Source organism: Odontesthes bonariensis, chromosome 20, assembly GCF_027942865.1.
Source record: "Odontesthes bonariensis isolate fOdoBon6 chromosome 20, fOdoBon6.hap1, whole genome shotgun sequence".
Classification (NCBI taxonomy): Eukaryota; Metazoa; Chordata; class Actinopteri; order Atheriniformes; family Atherinopsidae; genus Odontesthes; species Odontesthes bonariensis.
Genome location: NC_134525.1, coordinates 15,937,992 through 15,957,997, shown reverse-complemented (window position 1 = coordinate 15,957,997; position 20,006 = coordinate 15,937,992). Strand labels below are relative to the sequence as shown.

General features: G+C 44.1%; 2 protein-coding genes across 3 annotated transcripts; one reads left to right on the top strand and one right to left on the bottom strand.

Moving 5' to 3' along the window:
* The first annotated feature begins 6,700 nt into the window (after positions 1–6,700).
* On the top strand, positions 6,701–15,817 carry LOC142369667 (alanine aminotransferase 2-like). 2 transcript variants are annotated; one of them, XM_075451993.1, is made up of 12 exons: positions 6,701–6,834; positions 6,926–7,023; positions 10,116–10,205; positions 10,966–11,074; positions 11,238–11,371; positions 11,817–12,060; positions 12,229–12,308; positions 12,731–12,867; positions 13,201–13,375; positions 14,761–14,916; positions 15,002–15,114; positions 15,245–15,817. In XM_075451993.1, exons 2-12 carry the CDS (start codon positions 6,982–6,984, stop codon positions 15,333–15,335), a joined length of 1,371 nt encoding a protein of 456 aa, XP_075308108.1. In that variant the 5' UTR covers positions 6,701–6,834; positions 6,926–6,981; the 3' UTR covers positions 15,336–15,817. The 2 variants fall into 2 exon arrangements, with proteins under 2 accessions (XP_075308108.1, XP_075308107.1); XM_075451992.1 differs by having other exon boundaries at positions 6,926–7,128.
* Positions 15,818–15,920: 103 nt separating this feature from the next.
* pdia4 (protein disulfide isomerase family A, member 4) lies at positions 15,921–19,857 on the bottom strand. Its single transcript, XM_075451991.1, has 10 exons — positions 19,575–19,857; positions 19,018–19,192; positions 18,668–18,873; positions 18,426–18,564; positions 18,112–18,317; positions 17,839–17,997; positions 17,474–17,625; positions 17,038–17,194; positions 16,668–16,901; positions 15,921–16,552 (listed from the first exon to the last, which is right to left on the bottom strand). Exons 1-10 carry the CDS (start codon positions 19,648–19,650, stop codon positions 16,140–16,142), a joined length of 1,917 nt encoding a protein of 638 aa, XP_075308106.1. The 5' UTR covers positions 19,651–19,857; the 3' UTR covers positions 15,921–16,139.
* Positions 19,858–20,006: the final 149 nt, after the last annotated feature.

Genomic DNA, 20,006 nt, shown 5'->3' with positions numbered 1-20,006 from the left:
AAGGCTGCCGAGCCGCAGGGATTGATTAGCGATAAATAATCACATTTTACTCTTTAATGGGATGCTCTAAAGTTACACCGGTTACGTGATGTTGACTTGTTATGGGACGTTGCCAAATTACACACTGGATGACACACGAAAGTCACCGGGGCATCACATGCTTGTATAGGAACGCTTTTAGTAAGGCATATCGAATGTCTTTCCCAAGTTCTTTCCAAGATGTCTCACACAGTGTCCCTCTGACGTGCACGCCTTCTTAGGCTTGAATAGTAAATCGAAGACAACTCAAACTAGCATCTACCTCCCTTCATGCCCTCTCCAGTGGCCTCTCCGAGCAGCGCGTTCACCTTTAACTTTAAACCACGGAACAGGCTTGAACAAGAAGAGACAGCCTGCTATGTTCTACTAATCTCACTCTAAACTTTTTTGTGTTTTTTGGCTCCAACCACTAAGTGAACACTCGGGTATTGTGCATGCGGCCTACAATTAAGTTTATTTTTGTCAGCTTGATTATACACATCGAAGTGTAGCACAATGACAAAAGCAAACTTTGCTGTTTAAGGGTCTTTCTCTAAAGTTATGGTCATGATGCATTATAGAATCGCTTTTTTCTACCTTCGGTTTTGCTCCAGTTGATGGATTACATGCAAACAATCATCTTTTCCCGCAGATGTTATTTCAGCTAAAGGTAACAATGTTGTGTATGTTATTGTGGCCCGTCGTGACGCTTCACTGCAGCGAAGCCTCCTGTTCTTCACCCAATACTACAAGTCAATACATTTCATTGTAAAAGTGACCAGTGGACGTGGATGAAGAGGACGTACATTAAGACTGCAGTTCCCCTCATCACCACAGAATGTTGGTGCACCTACAGCTAGAAGGTTTTTTTTTGTTTACTCTTGTGAACCTTGTTTCCAGCTGTAGAACATTTTCAGAAGGCGGACCAGACAGGAAGCTGATTTAAAAAAACAAAACAAAAAAAAACAGCTGATTTACACACTTTGATGGAGGCTGAAAAGGTGGGGGGTTTCAAGCCTTCAAGCCCTCAAGCTATTTGAGAGAAACCGTTAACATGTTTGCCACAGAGGCTTTCAGGGGCTGGCCGGGTTAATTTGAAACGTCATGGATTATTATATTATTTCATTGTTGTAATAAGTCGTGTAATTAATTGGGCTCTAAATGTGCAATCTGATTATTTGAATTATTATACCCCAATGTAAAAAAATCTTTAATCCTCAATTATCTCCAAACATTTGTGGTGTATTTTGCATTTACAGTGAAATGACTGCAATGTTGAGCCTTCCTTCTTCAGCATGTGTGCAGTTTTGCTGCTGTCTTTTGTCAAAAGACACAGGGGGCTTTACTTTTGTAACTCAAGAGGTGCACTTGGTGTAAATGCTCATCTTCCATTTTCCCTGCAAATGACTGAAAACTCCATTATCCATAAATCATACAATAAAGGAAAAACAGAAACCCAAACCTTTAAGTCATCATCAACAAACCTGGTAACCTGAGAGGATATTTACTTACTTACTTAGGCTACAACCCCTTGTATAATAAATAAAAATGAATATGGATTTTTTTTTTTTTCTTGGAACACTAAATTTTACTGAATAGATGACGAATAAATGACATTTGCATTTCTAAAACATACATACACAAGTCCAAATTATGCAAATTAGTGTCCAGTTAAAACAGAGCTCTTAGAACCCCTAAAGCAGAGATGGGGACTCAAGTCACTGTGACTTGGACTCAAGTTGGTGTTTTGAAGACTTGTGACTTGACTTGACAAAAAAAAAAGACTTGAGACTCGACTCGGACTTGGAAGTTAAAGACTCGGCACTTGACTTGAGACACGATGACTTGAATGACTTGAGTGTTAAGCATCTAGCATAACTTCGAACTTTGTTCGTCATTTGAAGATCCATTCTGACCAGTAAGTGCTTGTCATATTAGCTAATATTAACCTGTTAGCCTAGTCGGTAGTTAGCTAACGTTAGCTTGATATGATACGAGGTGGACAGCAGGCAAGGACTGAGTGGTCTGACTGGCATTCGGGCACATGCCCGAAGGGCCGCGGCCCTGACAATGCTCATCGCGGCCCCGCAGTCACTGTCGGTCATCACGCTCCCTCGTCATCCTAAAAAGTTCCTCCTTACTGACCTTTCAATGGCACCCTTTTCGCTATTTATACCACATTACATTATTTTATTTTATCTGAATATATCTTCGTACGATGTAAAAATGTTTAAAATAAAAGAAATGTATATCTATATTTTGTATGTGTTTGAGACAACTGGAGTAAAGCACTGCCTTGTGGGAATTTCATTTACGCGGCTCCCGCCAAAAAAAAAATAGAACATAGAAGACGTTGGTCAAAGTAAGAGATAAACGGGGACAGTAGATGTCGCGGATATTAACAAAATGTTTTGCACAGACGCTACGAACAAGACAAGGTGGGTGCCGAAGGATTTCCACTAATCATTGTGTCCGCCGTGGCACTATTTTTTTTTTTATATTTCATCTCATCTCCTTCACGTAGGGTCTGTCTGTAGCTCCTTTCACACTGCGACCTAGCCTAGCAAGCCAGACCCGTACAGCAAAAAGCTATACAGGCCCCGGAGCAAATTCCATTTGCGGCCGCTAGGGGCGTCTAGATTTCTATGCTAACTGCGACCCGTTAGCAGGTCCAAATTGTATCGCCCGTGTCGAGCAATGTGAATATCGCAAGCCAATGCTGCCATATCCACACGTCGAGAGCACAATATCGATAATATCGCAAGCCAATGCTAACGTGGGATGCCGCCGAAGAACATATGCGGAGAATACAAGAGCACTATAGTCCCCGAAATGTGGCGGTAAATAACGTCCTCTGCTCGGAGGCTGAGGAGCTCGCGGACCTCCTTGTCTCCCCAGTTGGCCATATTAAAAAATGTCTCGAACTTGATGTAGGCTAAAACATAGTAAAACTTGTCCTCACCTGTCGCTGTTGTTCTGAATCAGCTGTCCATTCTGTCTTTTAAACTCCTCACGTCACGCCACGCCCACGTCCGACCCGCGTCAATTGCGTTCACGCCATACACACCAAACTTGGCAAAAAAGACTAGGGTCCAACGCGGGTCGAAAGGCGAGTCGAGTTGACGCGGCAGCCCGGGTCGGCAGTGTGAACGCAACAGCGGACACGCTAAATTCGCGGATTAAACGCGGGTTATTCGGCAGTGTGAAAGGGGCTAATATTGTCACTCACTTTTCTAAATCAGTGTGTAGCCTACTGTCATAAGCTAGTCTGGCTAACCTAAAGAGTAATACAAGGCACACTTTTCACGATGTGTAAACCTGTTTAGCTTGTAGTAACTGCCTAGTAATCTATGGCAGGGCAGTTGCAGTTGCAGTTGTTCTTATTCCTATTCCTAACTTCATGACTTGGTAATGGGTTCTCGATTTGACGGCTTGTCTTGCTGACAATTTTACAGTATCTCCATGGTGCTTTGTATTTAGCTCTGGACTGGTTAGCATAGAAGTTGGACTACCATAACAGTCTTGTCATGAAGTATTAGCTGGGTCCAGAGATGTATAGTAACGAAGTAGAACTACTTTACTACTCTACTTAAAGCAATACAATGTAACTTCTCAAAAAGCCCACTATGGAGCTCCCCCTACAGGCTTGGAGGTAATGTACGGTTACACTGTCGTAAATACAACACCCTTTCGCTTTCACGTTTCACGTTTGTTGACGAACCGGCGAGGAGTCAGAAGGTGCAAGCTATGTCGACCGAGAAGGTAAGAGTAATCAAATGTACCTGGGAGCGTGAGAGGGGTCTATTTGTTTTTGCGGTAGGTGTGCCAGAAAGCAAGTCGAAGTACTTCCGCTCAGCTACCGGGCCGGTCCAGCAAAGTTACATAGCGCAGTTATTCCAACTCAGACCCCCGAAGGGCATAGGAGACAGGCCAATCGTAATATTAAAACTCATTCTAGCCGCACAATTTTTTTCAAGCTGTTACTTTAAGGTAGAAATGTTACATAGTATTACTTTAAGTACTAAAATGCTGTATCTGTACTCTACTGGAGTATTATTTTTTTCTCCTACTTCCACTTTTACTTCAGTACATATTTTCAATGAGTTTAGTACTTTTACTCCGATACATTTTATATATGCTGCATCGTTACTCGTTATTATAAACATGTTAGGAATCATTCCAAACCCCACAGTCACTCTAGTTCAAGTCTAACGTCCCGTTCAGAGTTTATGGTTGCTATAACAACCGTTGCATCCAATTTTACTGTGGCGCGAAGTTATACATGACGTAGATCTAATGTGTGCAAACTGAAGGGTGAGAAGACCGCTCGTGCTGCTCTCTGCTCAGCCTCTTTCGCTCTGCTGCCTGCCTGCGTCGAGAGAAAGTGCTTTGTTTGAACCAAAGATGGAAGAACCAGAAACACCTTCAACTTCGAGTGATCGTGGTGGTGGCGGTGAGGAAGAAGACCACCCCTGGCCCTACTTACAGTCTCTGTTTTCATTCGCCGGAGTGAAAGACAATTCATACAAAATACTTTTACTTTTACTTTCAGTACTTGAGTAGTAATTTTAAAAATAAACTACTTGCAATACTTAAGTACAAAACATGTTTAATACTTTAGTACTTCCACTTAAAGGGGAACTCCGGGGCATTTGAAGCGCATTTCCATTGCTAGAGGTTGTCAAATACTGACAGTAGGACACAGACAGGTGCAAATTGGCGCTCCCTGTGAAGCGATTGCGCTGTTTGCGCAGCCTGTCATGCTAACCAAATACGTGGTGGCTAAGGGGCAAGAGCTAAACCTTCCACGTAAAACAACAACTTGCACACTGCAGAAATGTCACACCACTTTATAAACCATCCGACAATAAAGTCACAAGCCTTACCATCAAAACCATATGCATGGTTCTTACATTACTGGCATGGGGGCGTTACAAAACAACTTTATAAACAGCATGTCACTTACCTCTTGTCGGTAGGCACGCGCATGTGAAAGCCCAAAAGAGTCAATGGACGATACTCCCATATACAAAACAATTATCTTCTCTAGAAAAACTGCGTTCAAGTATTTAAAACATTACAATAATACATGCCCAGTAATATTGTTGTAATGTTTTAAATACTTGAACACAGTTTTTCTAGAGAAGATAATTGTTTTGTATATAAGTTGTTGTTTTACGTGGAAGGTTTAGCTCTTGCCCCTTAGCCACCACGTCTTTGGTTAGCATGACAGGCTGCGCAAACAGCGCAATTGCCGCACAGGGAGCGCCGATTTGCACCGGTCTGTGTCCTACCGTCAGTATTTGACAACCTCTAGCAATGGAGATGCGCCTCAAATGCCCAGGAGTTCCCCTTTAAGGACTGTGCTTAAAGAGCACTTCTACTTCTACTCAAATCACTTTTTTGATAGAGTACTTGTACTTCTACTCAAGTCTGAATCGCTAGTACTTTATACATGTATGGCTGGGTCTCTCTCGAGTGGACAGCGATCTAAAGAAGGGACTTTTGCATATAAACACAAGGTGCAGGAGCGAAGTGGACATCAAAAACAATTGGACGATTGTGTGTGTGTGTCTGTGTGTGTGTGGCAAATGCTGGTCTACGGGCCGCTTGTGGGTCCAAAATGCCAGGGCCATTTTTTTTACCCCAGTCCGTCACTGGTGGACACGTTGGACACACTGGACAATGATTTTTCCTGACAGTTACTTATATCTTGTCTTTTCACTTTATTAAGATCAGATTCTGCAGGTAAAATTGCCATAATAAGGTGACTTGACTTTGACTTGACCTATTACAGGACTTGACTTGACTTGCCCAAGAAAAAATTACTTGGGACTTACTTGAGACTTGCACATGTGTGACTTGGTCCCATCTCTGCCCTAAAGACATGTTTCACTTGGCAAGAGATACATATTTTAAGCCAAGTGTTCAACGCAGAACACCAGCAACATTAAGGATTACATGATTTTTGCCTCCATGTTTTACAGACACACCAAATTTCATCGTTAACTTATTGGCAATGTAACTGTGACGTAATTACACGTTTCATTTTCTAATTCAACCTTGGATGATTATAGTTTTCTTTTTCTTTTTTTGTAAACTGATTATACAGTGAATCTGATTGGTTATTTTGTAATGATTTGCTTTTAATGTGGACATTGGACTCTAATCCAAGTGTGAAGCCGGTGTTGTTTTTCTCTGCAGGCTCTCGTGACGCATTTAATGCAACTGGGACGAGTTTGAAAAGCGAAAAATCGACACACTTTCTTCACATTCAGGTGGCGAAACACGGATTAAAATGACAGTAATGGATTTTGGCAGCTGGCTAGCCAGAATATAATTTACACGAGCTCGTGTAAATTATATTTGCCGACACGTCGTCTTTATGGTGCTGTGCTTTTAGTTTGGCAACTTTCGATGCAACTTGGTAACGCTCTTGAATAGGCTAACTGTCAGCATGACCAATCCTAAAGAAAACAACATACACTTTTCCACTTATTTTGTATTGACAATTCGTTCTTACTATTATTATGTGTGGTATTTTAACTTTAAGCCGTTACATTTCTTTCAGAAGCTACACGTTAAAGGGCTGAGGGATAAAGTTTTTTTTTTTTCCCGACAGTCTTAAATGTGTCATTTGGCACGCTCTATTCAGAAGCAAATTGAGAGAAGAAATTTCAGCCAACCGCCAGCAGTAAGGCGTGACGGACCGGCTGGGAATATGAATACCGAGAGCCTCCAAACTATCAGTAGTAGTTCCGCGCGAGGAGCGAAAAGGGAACATACTTCAACTCCGCTATCCCTGCTGACCAACTGGTAAAAGCCGATAAACTTTTATCTGTGCAGCTACAGTCTTCTCCTCATTCCTGTTAACACTCCTCTCGCTTGCTTTGTTTTTCTGTTTTAGATAACACTTCAGCGCGCGGCACTGGCAGAAAACGGCGTGAGCGTGACATAACCAACATGTCCCATCAGGCGGTAAACGGGGTCTTGTGTCGGGAAAAGGTGCTGACTCTCGACAACATGAACCCTCATGTGAAGCGAGTCGAGTACGCGGTCCGGGGCCCCATTGTCCAGCGGGCGGTGCAGATAGAGAAGGAGCTCTTAGAGGTGAAATGAAACGAGTGGCTGCAACTTGCTCGCAGCTCTCTGCACTAGACTGAAACGCCGAGAAAAACAATGAAAAACATAGATTTTTACAGGGCACTCGGGAGGGAGTTAGGCGACCTTGCGAAAGTGTGTTTTGTTCATTTAAAGCACATGTTTATCTGCCAGTGGTTTAACTTAAAGACTGTCCAGCGGCTGGAGCGTTCAACAGCTGGAATCCGACTTGACTGAACAGCTGCACTTTGAAGCGTGCGGTGACGCGGGTCATTTTTGGGTCATCTCTTCAACACCTGCTGGGAATTCTCTTTGTATGTAAAAGTACTGGCTCTTAGTGGGTTTTGGCACACACCAGCTGCTGCGGACAGTGAGGGAAAAAAAATCATTTTTTTCACTGGTGTGTCCTCCAGATAAGATTTTTGATTAAAATAGAAAGCTCACTTTTGTCTGTGACTCAGCTAGTTGAAGCAGGGCAGGGAGAGCAGGTCTCACCACAGTGAGCCAGTAATGTTCTGCTCATATTACATCCAGCAGAGGTAACATTGATCTAGTGTACTTTCTTTTTTTTCTTCCCTTTTCTTCCCTCGCTCTCCTTTTCTTGAAACATGATGAACTGGAGAACACAGCTCTGACCGCCTTTGAGTGCATTCTAGCCCGAGGTGGCTGCAGTACTCAAGGGATGTGTATATTGTGAAGTGTCATTGCGTAACAAAAGAGGGTGCGTTTTCTCCCCTCTTTTGTTTCTGGGCTTGCCTACTCAGGAGAGAGACTTCATTGGTGCGCTGTAGGCCTTCCTCTGCATGGAGGCTCATTACAAGCAGCTCTGATGAAAGCGCCCCCACATCTTCGTTTTCCTCGTTCACTTTTAAAAGAAAAAAAAAGTTTTTAGATCCAGTCCAAAAACAAAATGTCAGATAATGGAGTTTCCTGCAGCAGCTGACTCGTTGTCCGCAGGCGTGCTTCCTGTCTGATCTGTGACTGGAACACTTTACTGGGGGGTTCAGCAGATTTTATGCATGTGCTTGTGGTTGGGCGTGCGCGCGCTGGTGTCGTGATGACCCTTATAAATCACAGCTCAGACATCTGGCATGACACTCTGCAGCAGGCTAACTCAGGCTTCTGAGAAGTCGGCTTTTTCTCTGACAATAAAACAGAGGATGGGAACAGAATCCGTCTGATATTTCTACAGTCTTGTTTCCCATCTTGATCTTATTGATTTGACTGAATACTAATAAAAGTCATACTCTTATTTCAATTGGAACCCTGTTTATGTACTATCCCGAAAGATGGCGTTGAGTTAGACGAATCAGATGTAGCCAATTAGCTACGATTATTACCCAGTTTGCACCAGTTAAAGCCTAAATTAGTCTAGTTCCAGTTATTGTGGCATGGCTGAACAGATCTAGTGGGGTTGACAGTATCATGAGACAGTTGTCAGGCCAGCCTCTGTTCCGCCTTGGTGACCCCGCAGGCCTGGCGGGCTGAACCGATCTGCATAATCAGTGCCTGGCGCTGACTGAGCAGAAGAACGCAGCGCTGAGCTAACTGGCTCAGAGAACAGCCAGCCTCTTTGTTGCCCCAGAGTGAGGAAGAGATGAAGGGTGACTGAAGGAAACGTGCTGCATCCAGTTACGTAGATTTCAAACCAACCAGAAGAGACCTTGAAGATTTTGTTTTAGCATTCCTATATTCAGATCACTCAAACTATGAAGAAAGGCAGGTTGTACAGTAAAAAGCTAAAAGGAGAGATTGCTAAGAACTGGCTCGACTGAGTAGTGATGTGCAGTCTCTTACTACTATATAATCCACCTGGATTCAGCTTGGGGAATGTTTTTATAGGTATAAGCAGCCATTTAAGTTTGTTTGACTGAAAGGGAGTGGGGCCTTCTGCGTGTAGAACTCAACAGAGGAAGGTTCCATTGTCAACACAGGCAAGCGTGGTGTGACGCAGGTGCCACTAATTTCAATGTTTTGCACATAGTTCGAAGGCATTTATTTTGTCTGTTTTGTATTTTTTCTTGTTGTACTGTAGTACTCCCCGTACTCTGTAGTCCGTACTAATGCTCAAACCACGAAACCAGAAACGTTCCTGAGATTGTCACAGCCCGTCCGTTCCCCATATCTGCTGAGACACTTTTGGTCAGCCTTGCTATGAAACAACACGAGGCAATCTGCTGTGGCACAACGTCATCTGAGGAGCAGCGGCAGGTGCAGCCTGTGGGGCTGCACAAACAGACCACACGGGCACCAAAGCAGAGTTTGCATGATTCGGTTACGTCAAAGCGATGACGAGGAGGGATTGGCTGGTGAAACAAAGATGAACAGAGACTGGACAACAGATGATGAGTAGAGTAAAAGAAAATACAAACTAGCCATATGATTAGATTCCATCGGCATGTCTTCATTAGTCTCCCGAACACAAATAGAGGGAGGTTTGTGTCTGAGGACCGTCGTCCCCTCTCAGGCTGACACTCCTGCTCCACAGACAAAACCAGACTCTGTGCCGGTGTCTTTGTAAACCAGATAATGAGATAATGAGAGATGATGTGTGTGTGTGTGTGAAGGGGGCCAGGGGGTCGCCATGAAAGGAGTGCTAGTAGGACTGGTTTGATTTTTATTGCTGAACCAGCTGGAGGGTGTAACACTGATGAGTGGGATGTGACTGACTTTGGTAATTATCGGACCTTAGAGGCAGTTCAAAAGTAACAAAAATCTGCAGAAATGTTTGCGTTTTTCAGTCCAGATAAGATACAGTTTTGACTGTATCTTATCTGGTGTCTCTCTCAGACTTACTCGTATTGACATGTCTGAATACATCTTGTGAGTTGAACAATTGTTTCCGCAAGCATGAGTGAATTAACAGTGACCCATCAGTTAGTCAGTTCTTGTCTGCATTTATGTAACACCTTTCCCTCCTGCTTATTCTCCGAGATTTAACCTGTCTTATAAAACGGATTCTTACAGGTTTTATTTCTTTGTCTTTACCATTGCAGGGAGTCAAGAAACCATTCTCAGAAGTCATCAAGGCAAACATAGGAGATGCCCATGCCATGGGTCAGAAGCCAATCACCTTTTTCAGACAGGTTGGACACAAAAACCTCAAATTTCTTGAACTGTATTAAAACAATTCAGATATTGGCAGCTCTGCGTGTTCAGATCAAACCAGTCTGCAGATATTAAACAGAAATGGTTGGAGTTTACATCGGGGCTATGGTGGAGGACCGGCAGCCTCCGTCTTATCTGCAGCACTTGAACACACAACCATAAAGTCTTGCTCTGATATTTACAGATGGTTCATGGACGTCTATAAGACAATCCACATCCATCGCACACAACACACAGCTGCTGTTATTTGTGAAAACTGATGATGATAACCCAATAAAAAAATAAAAAAAACAACTTAAACAAAACAAAGTCATACTGAGCAAGCTCCATGAAATTGTCTTGTTTGTTTTATAGTCAATTCTGTCTTCTCTTTTATTAATTTCCACCTCAGATCAGGTTAGATTGCTATAGAAACGTGTGTATGCAGGGTCACCACACATCCTTTCCTGATAAATACTGGTATGTGTGGAGCAAATGGCGTACACGTTTTTTATTAAAAAAATGTATGTACACATCGTTCATGGATCCGTCTCCTGGTGTGTATACACTAGTGTGGCCTTGCAGTGTGTTGAAATGGCTGCGTCTCATACACAGCTCTTAACTCTGCCTTAAAAGTTCTCAAATTAAGAGACGAGACGGTATTTAATTTTTAACTGAATGAGGTAAAACAAGTACTGAATGTGTTACAATGCCTGTTAATGGTCAATTTGCTGAGAGACTTTTGCCCTCCTCCCTCAGGTGTTGGCTCTGTGTTCTTATCCCGAACTCCTGGAGGACAACAAGTTTCCAGAGGATGCCAAGAAGAGAGCACGGCGTATTCTCAATGCATGTGGAGGTCACAGCATAGGTCAGACAACTCCCCCTAACTCCTCCAACCACACACGCACGTCTCCCTATTCCAGAATCACTCTTTAAGAATTGATTTGGACTGTGTGAACAGTATTAAAAAGCGTCAGCTGGTCGATACAGTATGTTCTGTCTGACTCAAAGTTCACTCTGTCGTGTTGAAGGGGCCTACAGTGCCAGCCAGGGAATTGAGTGCATCCGCCAGGATGTGGCACACTACATAGAGAAGAGAGACGGTGGCATCCCCTCTAACCCTGACAACATTTACCTCTCCACCGGGGCCAGTGATGCTATTGTGGTATCTATCACCTCTTTACTATCTCCTCACGCGAAAAGTGGTGACTTACCGTTTCACGAGATGCTTTGTTACTTTAATCCGGCACAGATGACATGCGTTTTGTGGATTCGGCCTTTTATGTAACTTTTGTTAATCATATACGCAGCTGCACTTTGCACATCTGCGACCTCACCCCACCCACAGACCTTTGTCACTGTCACTTGCAACTGAATTAGGCTTCTGGACAACCGTAAGATAAACACAACTGCCGCAGTAAAAGATACTGCTACTGTTTCATGCAGGATCAAACTGGGGCATTTTTGGCAGCGGTGTTAGATTTTGTCCACAGGGTTGCACCAGGACAGGATACTCGTACAGATACTCTTTGTGTTTAGACACTTGAACGGCTTGCCAGTCTGTTACATTCTCTAAAATAAAGCCACTCCTCCTTCTCTTCCACTCCCAGACCATGCTGAAGTTGCTGGTGGGTGGCGAGGGCCGTGACCGCACGGGAGTGATGATCTCCATCCCGCAGTACCCCCTGTACTCGGCCGCCCTTGCAGACCTGGACGCCGTGCAGATCAGTTACTACCTGGACGAAGAAAAGTGTTGGAGCCTGGACGTGGCGGAGCTCAGAAGAGCCCTGAACGCAGCGAGGCAGCACTGCAACCCCCGTGTGCTGTGCATCATCAACCCTGGAAACCCCACAGGTTGTTGTGAATGGCGAGCATTTGATACATTCTGCCTAGTTTCTTGCAACACTGTGGATAAAAAGAAGAAAAAAACCCCCACCAAAACATATTTCAAGGCTCAGGTCACTCTTTTCTTTGTCCTCACACGTCCCTGCTAACCAACACACTCTTTGTCCTGCGTCACAGGTCAGGTCCAGAGCAGGCAGTGCATTGAAGATGTGATCCGATTTGCTAAAGAGGAGCATCTCTTCCTCATGGCTGATGAAGTAAATCACAAGTGACATTCCCTCTATTCAACAGTTTAACATAGTCAGTTTCATATGTCTCAACCCACGAAATAAGAAGAACCCAAAAAAAACAAATGACTTTTGAAAAAGCTTATCTCAGAAAAAAATCAATTGCGATAGAATCAAATGATTTTTATTTTTTGGGGGGGTAAATCCTTCCCAGATGAGTCTCTCAATATAATGCAATGCAGTAGAGTAAAACCACTAACTGTAGCCTGATCTGTGATCATATATAAAAGAATAAATCAGCTGTTCTTGTTCACGACTTTGTGTAACAACGCATGATAAAACACCTACATTTACAACCCGTACAACATGATTAGTAGTGAACGTCGTCATCTGTGTGCAGAGACTTACTTTCTTGTATTATTTACACTTGTGTGGGTGTTTCCCTGTGGCAGGTCTACCAGGATAATGTGTATGCAGAGGGATGCAAGTTCCACTCCTTTAAGAAGGTGCTGTTTGAAATGGGACCAGAGTATTCCGGCACATTGGAGATGGCCTCCTTCCACTCCACCTCCAAGTGCTACATGGGAGAGTGAGTTGCAACATGCCTGCTTGCACACACACACACACACACACACAAACACACACACATACTAATATCTATGAAAATGTGGTACTTCTGTTTCTGCCACTCTCAGGCAGCGTGGGGAGTTTATAACCTCTAATAGCCACAGGAACAACATCAGTGTCGCGCATTTTTCATGAGAAAAGGAAATTCACTGAACATGTAAGGAAGCAAAACAGGAGAACTCCACGCAGCACCTTTGGCCGATGGAGCTGCTTCTCCTTGCGGACGTGTCCATCACCTGCAGCAGGGGCCGTCCTTATGTTTTCCTTCTCTCTTTCCTCTGTTTGCCTTTATCAGGTGTGGATTCCGTGGAGGCTACATGGAGGTGATCAACATGGACCCTGAGGTGAAGGCCCAGCTCACCAAGCTGGTGTCGGTGCGTCTGTGCCCCCCCGTCTCCGGACAGGCGCTGATGGACCTAGTGGTTAACCCGCCGCAGCCCGATGAGCCCTCCCACACCGCATTTATGAAGGTCAGAGAAACGCGCTCGGCTAATCAACTCGCGCACACCTTCGCCATGCTCCTGAGTGTGTGTGCAAACAGGTTACACTTATGTAAACACTAGAACACACTTCACCATGTAATCTATGCACACAAAGCTTTCATTGAGTGCGTCCACACACAGCACTCGTGAATAATCAGCTTTGGTGTGCTCCAATGAAAGAAAAGGTTCTTATAATTCCATTTGAATATCTAAATTCTGAGCTGCTTTGTGCTTCAAAAGTCTGAGCTTTTTAAAGCGGATCACACATATTATGTAATGCTGGACCCACAAACCGGCAGAGACGGAAGGAAACCATTAAGTTCATGGTCATTATTGGGACAGTTGAGAGGTTCGTAACTGGGTGGAAGAAACCTTATATTTCAGCAGTCAGGAAATACAGAATGCACAAACACACTATTTTAACAGCAGAATACAATCTGCAGTCATAGCAGTCAACCAAAAAACAGCAAGTGCTCTAAATTGATGAAACCTATTCCTGAGTCATCTTGCATTGGGCTCAGTGGATGTGTACTACTCTCTTCCACCTTTTGAGGATTGATCTAAGCAGTGTTTCCCGCAGGAAATTGCTTAGTCAAGGTGGTGCGTCGTTGGCCAGGACCAGGGGTTTTGCGCGGATTGCGCAATAACGAAGATGTTTAAGAGCTGTAACACTTTTTTATTTACATTATTAACTATTTACATTAACAACCAATAGGTGTCGCAGTTCAATGTTATCAATGCTGTCTTTTAATGTCTGAGCCTGGCAAAGCATTATTACTTCTGTTTAAAAAACGTTGGCAAGGCGGCAGTGCGAGTTTGCTAAGGCGGCCGCCTTAACTATAACGCGCTGCGTGAAACACTTATCTAAGAATGGAGCACAGTCCAGGTGTGTTTAGTTGTTTCAGTGCAGGTGGGTGAAAAATGGAGGCATACTGTTGTGGCTCCCTTTGGCCACAAGAGGGAGTTAAAAAGATGAACTGCTTGGCTTTTGTTTCAGAGTTGCTCAAATGTGTGAAGCCACATTCACACCAAACACATGGATCCCATCTGTATTTAAAGTTTCATCAATATGCTCGAAACCTGTATTAAACACGCGCTCATCTCAATATGGGAAATAACTCTCAGCTAATTCAAACATCATATGAACCTGATCGATAAAGGGCCGCTGCTGGACAGAATAGATGTTTTTTTGTTTTTTTTAAATCTGTTTGATTGAAATTTGGGAAACACTTTCCTTCGATTTATTACCATTGGCTTTTAGGTTAGGGAAACGCTGCGTTGTTACCTGGCACGTAAACTGCCACACATTTTTTTTTTATTTATGTGTAATTCTACATGCATGTTGTTGGTTTCAACACGTTCACCCCCTCCAGGAGCGGACATTTGTGTTGGCAGCTTTGGCAGAGAAGGCCAGACTAACGGAGGAGCTCTTCAACACAGTACCTGGTATCACCTGCAACCCGGTCCAAGGGGCCATGTACACCTTCCCCCGCATCACTCTGCCTCAGAAGGCCATTGACAAGGCCAAGGTCTGTTCGCCGCACACGCGCTTGCCCTTGTTTACTCGTCTGTGCGTACAGCTACATGAATTAACATGCACGTGTTTGTCTGCAGGAGGAGGGCCAGCTTCCAGACATGTTCTACTGCATGAAGCTGCTGGAGGAGGAGGGGATCTGCTTGGTGCCGGGAAGTGGCTTTGGTCAGAGAGAGGGAACCTTCCACTTCAGGTTGGTATGGCTGACGACGCGGCCTCACTTCAAGAATTATTCAATATTTAAGGTCATGATCACAACATAAACTTGTCGTTAAACTACATTGTCTTTCCATTGATCCGCATTCATTTTCCTCCCCTCCCAGGATGACCATCTTGCCTCCGACTGAGAAGCTGAAGGTGGTGCTGCATAAGATCCGTGACTTCCACTTGCGCTTCACACAGGAGTTTTCCTAACGGCTCCTTCGCTTTCAGCCACATCTCACAAACCAACTCATCCAGTGCCAGTATCTTAAAGTGCCTTTGTGTGAATGAGGCAGAACTAGTTCTGATTTTTTTTATTTTAATAAGCTTTTAGTCAGTGAAGAAACTTGAAAGTTTCCTTGTTAGCTAGCAGATGCAGTCAGATTTCCTGTTCATGTAAAGCTGTAATGAGTTTCTGTACATGATGCACTCAGAATAACCTGTTTAGGTCTGTTATGTTCAAAATTTTGTTGTTGGATCTTTCAGTCTTATTGTCACAGATGCATCCCTCTCATGCCAAGATGTTTATTGCCGAACGTTAGGTGTTAATTCATGTTTTATGTTTAATGGCTTGAAGAGGATGCACCATGTTGAGGTAGTTGTTGGTAGTTCACGTGTTTCAGAGCCTGCTCCAAAGTGTACCCATTTGTATTACTAATATTTTAAATGTTCCTAAATGAGATTCTTTACTGAAACCGTTTTCACTTCCAGTCCCTTCATTTCTAATACAGCATTTTAAAAAAAAAACAATCTCTAGCACGACTTGTGTTGTTGTACTGTAACAAAGACATCTCAGAGTGCTGGCCCACAAGGCCGCCATCATTTTCAGTTTTATTTAAAAATTCAACAGTGCTTACATGCTTTTAGAAACAGAAGAAAGCAGAATCTCTTCAAATGAACAGAAACTAAAATGATGATTAAATCTTGTAATCACCTCAGTAACACCGTTTATATTCCCTTTCTCCTCCCAGACTCAGTCCGAGTGCAGCAAGAGTTCTTTGCCAGTTACAGAAAGTCTCAAAGTTCGTCCTTCTTCTGTAGCTTTGTGGCGTGCTTTTCCAAGAACTTGCTGAGCCCTTCAACTGTTCTGTCTCCACCCTCAAATTTGATCGGGCTCTGCTTGCCGTTACTCGGGGCAAAGTATATTGTGGGGAAGCCCCCCACTTTGTAGCTGTCGTCTGGCACGTCATTGGCCGAGGCGTCCATCTTGGCGATTACAAGGTTCTTCTCACTTTTATACTTTTTGCCGAGAGCCAAATAGTCGGGCTCCAGTTTCTTACAGTGCCCGCACCAGGGAGCATAAAACTCTATAAGGACATCCTTTTTGGTATCCATGACTATTTCGTCAAAGGTCTTTCCCACCACGACCTTCACTGGCCCCTTGTTGTTCTTTGGCACCGGCTGAGACTTGATGACGGGTTTGAGCTTTCCTGCCAACACAATTCAGGACAAAAAAAATTAAATTTTAATCAAGAAAATTAATGTAATAAAAAATTAAAATTGGGGAAAAAAAACAAACAAAAAAAAAAACAAAAAAACACTGACCTTTCTTAAAAGCCACAACAAAGTCTTCCAGCACGTCCGAGTCAAACTCCTCTGGCTCCATGGCAAACTTCTTGCCTCCATCTGCCATAACACCGACGTTCACTTCCTCTCCGCTATCACTGAGGCCGAGGCTCTTCAGCTCCTCGGCATAATCCTCCTCATCAGCGATGGCAAACGTGTACTCTGGGAAGTCTTTGGCCACCTTGAGCACCTTGGACCTCCAGAACTGCGTAGCTACAAATGAAAGTCGACAAGAGAAAGTATGAAATTTTAATTTTTTTTAAATAAATCCCAGACACAACTTGCAGAATTAAAGTAGAGGCGAGTTCTCATCAAGACAAGCTGAGCAAGATCAGACTTCTTAATGTACCTTTCCTGTAGTCAAAGCTGAAGTCGACTCCATAATAAACCACCACCAGGGGCCTTTTGCTGTAGCGTTTAGCATCGTTACTTGGTTTTCTGTGTCCCACCAGAGGAATGGAATGTTTCTTGAAGAACTCCTGCACTTCTGACACCGATGTCGAGTCCTGTACAATTAACACATGAACACGTCTCAAGTTCAACGCACTTTTAGAGGGGGTCAGCAGCAGCGTTTAAAGCTGAACGCGACTGCTGCTCAATCGAGCATGCACTGCTAAGATGTTTTTACACAAAGACTGAAAAGACAAACCGAAACCAAGCACAGGCGTTGGCGAGTCCCATGAGTTTCATACCCGGTGGAGACTATTCAAATTAAGCTAGTTCGAAAAAAAAAAAAAAAAAAAAAACAGAAAGAAAGTGTTGGGGAGCGAAATGAAACACTGCACCTTGACTTCAAGTGTGTGAGACGCCGGTTCGTGCTTGGAGTGGAACTTCTCAGGCTGAATGACGACTATCTGACCGGGAGAAGCTTTCAGCAGTTTGGCCACCTCAGCGCTATAGGTGTGACGGAAGCTGAAGTCTTCTCGCAGTAGATTACCTGCCAGAAAAACAGCAGTCTGATTCCATATGTCCATAGCACTCACATTTGAAGAACAAGAAAAGGTTGCACTCTCAACAAGCAGAGACATTCGAGCTCCGACAGAGCGATGCGTTTAAGAAGGCGGGCTGCCGCAAGTCACTGCATGTCGGTTACCTCGAAGAGCGAAATGTGACAGACGTCAAAAAGAAACAATGAAAACTAAACACTTACAGGCTTCGATGTAGATCTCATAGGCTGCATCCTGGTCACTGGAGAACACGCCGACGATGACGACATCGTCGCCATCCTTGATGAGCTCCTGCACCTGTTTCGCAGCCTGGACTTGCTTGGAGGGAGGCCCCGCCTGCTCACTCATGTAGTCGACAATGCCTTGGGGGGGGAAACAAAAAAAACATGACTTGTGATGGCGGATAAACCGAAAAAGCAACATGCACGCAGTACAGGAAAACTGCCGGGGCAGACAACACACGGCCAGTGACCTACCATAGCTCTCTCTGGGTCCGGTGTATTCAAACACCTTGCCCTTCCTGAAGATCTTCAGGCTGGGATAGCCAGAGATGCCAAAGCGTGAGGCGACCTCCGTCTCCACTGTGGCGTCCACCTTGGCCAGTGGAATGGGAGGAGAGCGCTGGCTCAGCTGCTTAGCCGCCTTCTCGTACTCAGGAGCCAGACTCTTACAGTGCCCACACCTGTGGGAAGGAAGAGTAAATAAATAAATGCATTTTTCAGCTTATTGGAGCCAATCATACAAATCCAGGCACTTGCGACACATAATCTGCATTTCATAAACGACTCACCATGGAGCATAAAACTCCACCAGGATGATGTCGGCGTTATCAACGGTGTCATCAAAGTTGTCCTTTGTCAGCACCAGCGTGGCCTCAGGAGGTGGCTTCCAGTCTGGTTGAGACACCTCTTTCACCCGCTCCACAATGGCTGCAACAAACAGGTGTTCACCACGTTAATATGATAAATACACTTCAATTTAAAAAAGGTGGCGCATTTATTGCAAGGAAAAATGCTTCAGCTGAAGTCTCACCCTTCTCCGTTCTGGCTCCATCATAGTCCACAGGCTCGCCATTTTTCAGAATCTTGATGGTGGGATATCCAGACACGTCGAACCTGCCTGCCACCGCACTGGCTACTGTTGCGTCCACTTTGGCCACGGGAATAGGAGGGTCACTTTCTTTGAGAGTCTGAGCAATTTTCTCATACTCTGGGGTAAACTGCTTGCAGTGGCCACACCTGACAAAATAAACAGATACATTATAAAGGAGAAGTCTGCCATCATGTGACGATAAGGAGGAGTGATCCTCATTTTTTGATGATCAACTAAATGTAACATCCCATTTAAAGAATTAAAAAGAACAATGATACGGCGGAACCTACCATGGAGCATAAAACTCAACTAGAACCGTGTCTTTGCCCTCCATGAAGGTGTCAAAGTTGCTGTCAGTGAGAACCAGCACCCCGTTCTCCTCTTTCACCTCTGTGTCATCTTCCTCGTCTTCCTCCTCATCGTCACTGTCCTCTTCGTCAGTCTCCTCCTTGTCTTCTGCAACATCTTAACATCAAGCAGGAGAAGGGCGCACAATGATTTTGAGGAAAAACCAGGGCAGTTTGGCACTTGCACCAGAATGCATGCAAGAGACAGCAATATACATTTGTAGAGTGCACACAGACAAACGACAACCGGTAGAAATCTATTCAAACTGCACAAAGTTACCATTACCACCAAACGGCATAAAGAAGTGCGCGTCGCTGTTCTGTTGACAGTTAGGTAGCATGCTAGCTAGCAGGTTGATTAGGGTATCCATAGTTACTTAGCTAGCTAGTTAGACTGACAGGAACTTGGAGGAAATACAAATTATCCACGCCAGTGTTTTACTGAAATAGCTTATTTGGTCGTAATAACCATAAGAGACTGTAAAGCATCTCAAACTTACCATCTTCGCATCTGCTGACAGTCGCAAAATGTGCAACGCCAAGCAGCACAATTAGCAGCAAAGCAACCTTCCTCATTGTCCACAAATGATAAAGTCCCGCGTCAAGAACGTGCTGCCCCAAAGTAACCGGTTAATTACTTTAACTAATAACGCTGATGAATATCATCAAAACCCTGTCAGACCCGCTATCCGGATCAATACTGATTTGTGGCTGTGCAAATCTTCCGTTTGTGGTTTCATACAAACTTCTGAAATCACGCACGCCTCCTCCTTCGCCTGGAACTTGTCTGACTTGCCACGTTCCGATTGGCTCTCATCACATTCTGTTCTCCAATCACAAGTCGCCACTCAATTCCTGGAGTGTGAGACGTTGAAGGATGCGATTGGATGCACGTATTCATTGTGTTCTTCTTGGACCACACACTGTACAGT

Coding starts and splice junctions, on each gene's coding strand:
- LOC142369667 (XM_075451992.1), top strand. CDS start 6,982: ATGTCCCATCAGGCGGTAAACGGGGTCTTGTGTCGGGAAAAGGTGCTG. Junction 12,309..12,730: donor TCTTCCTCATGGCTGATGAA/GTAAATCACAAG, acceptor TCCCTGTGGCAG/GTCTACCAGGATAATGTGTA. Junction 14,917..15,001: donor AGGCCATTGACAAGGCCAAG/GTCTGTTCGCCG, acceptor GTTTGTCTGCAG/GAGGAGGGCCAGCTTCCAGA.
- pdia4 (XM_075451991.1), bottom strand. CDS start 19,650: ATGAGGAAGGTTGCTTTGCTGCTAATTGTGCTGCTTGGCGTTGCACAT. Junction 18,874..19,017: donor GTTGAGTTTTATGCTCCATG/GTAGGTTCCGCC, acceptor TTATTTTGTCAG/GTGTGGCCACTGCAAGCAGT. Junction 18,318..18,425: donor GTGGAGTTTTATGCTCCATG/GTGAGTCGTTTA, acceptor TCCTTCCCACAG/GTGTGGGCACTGTAAGAGTC.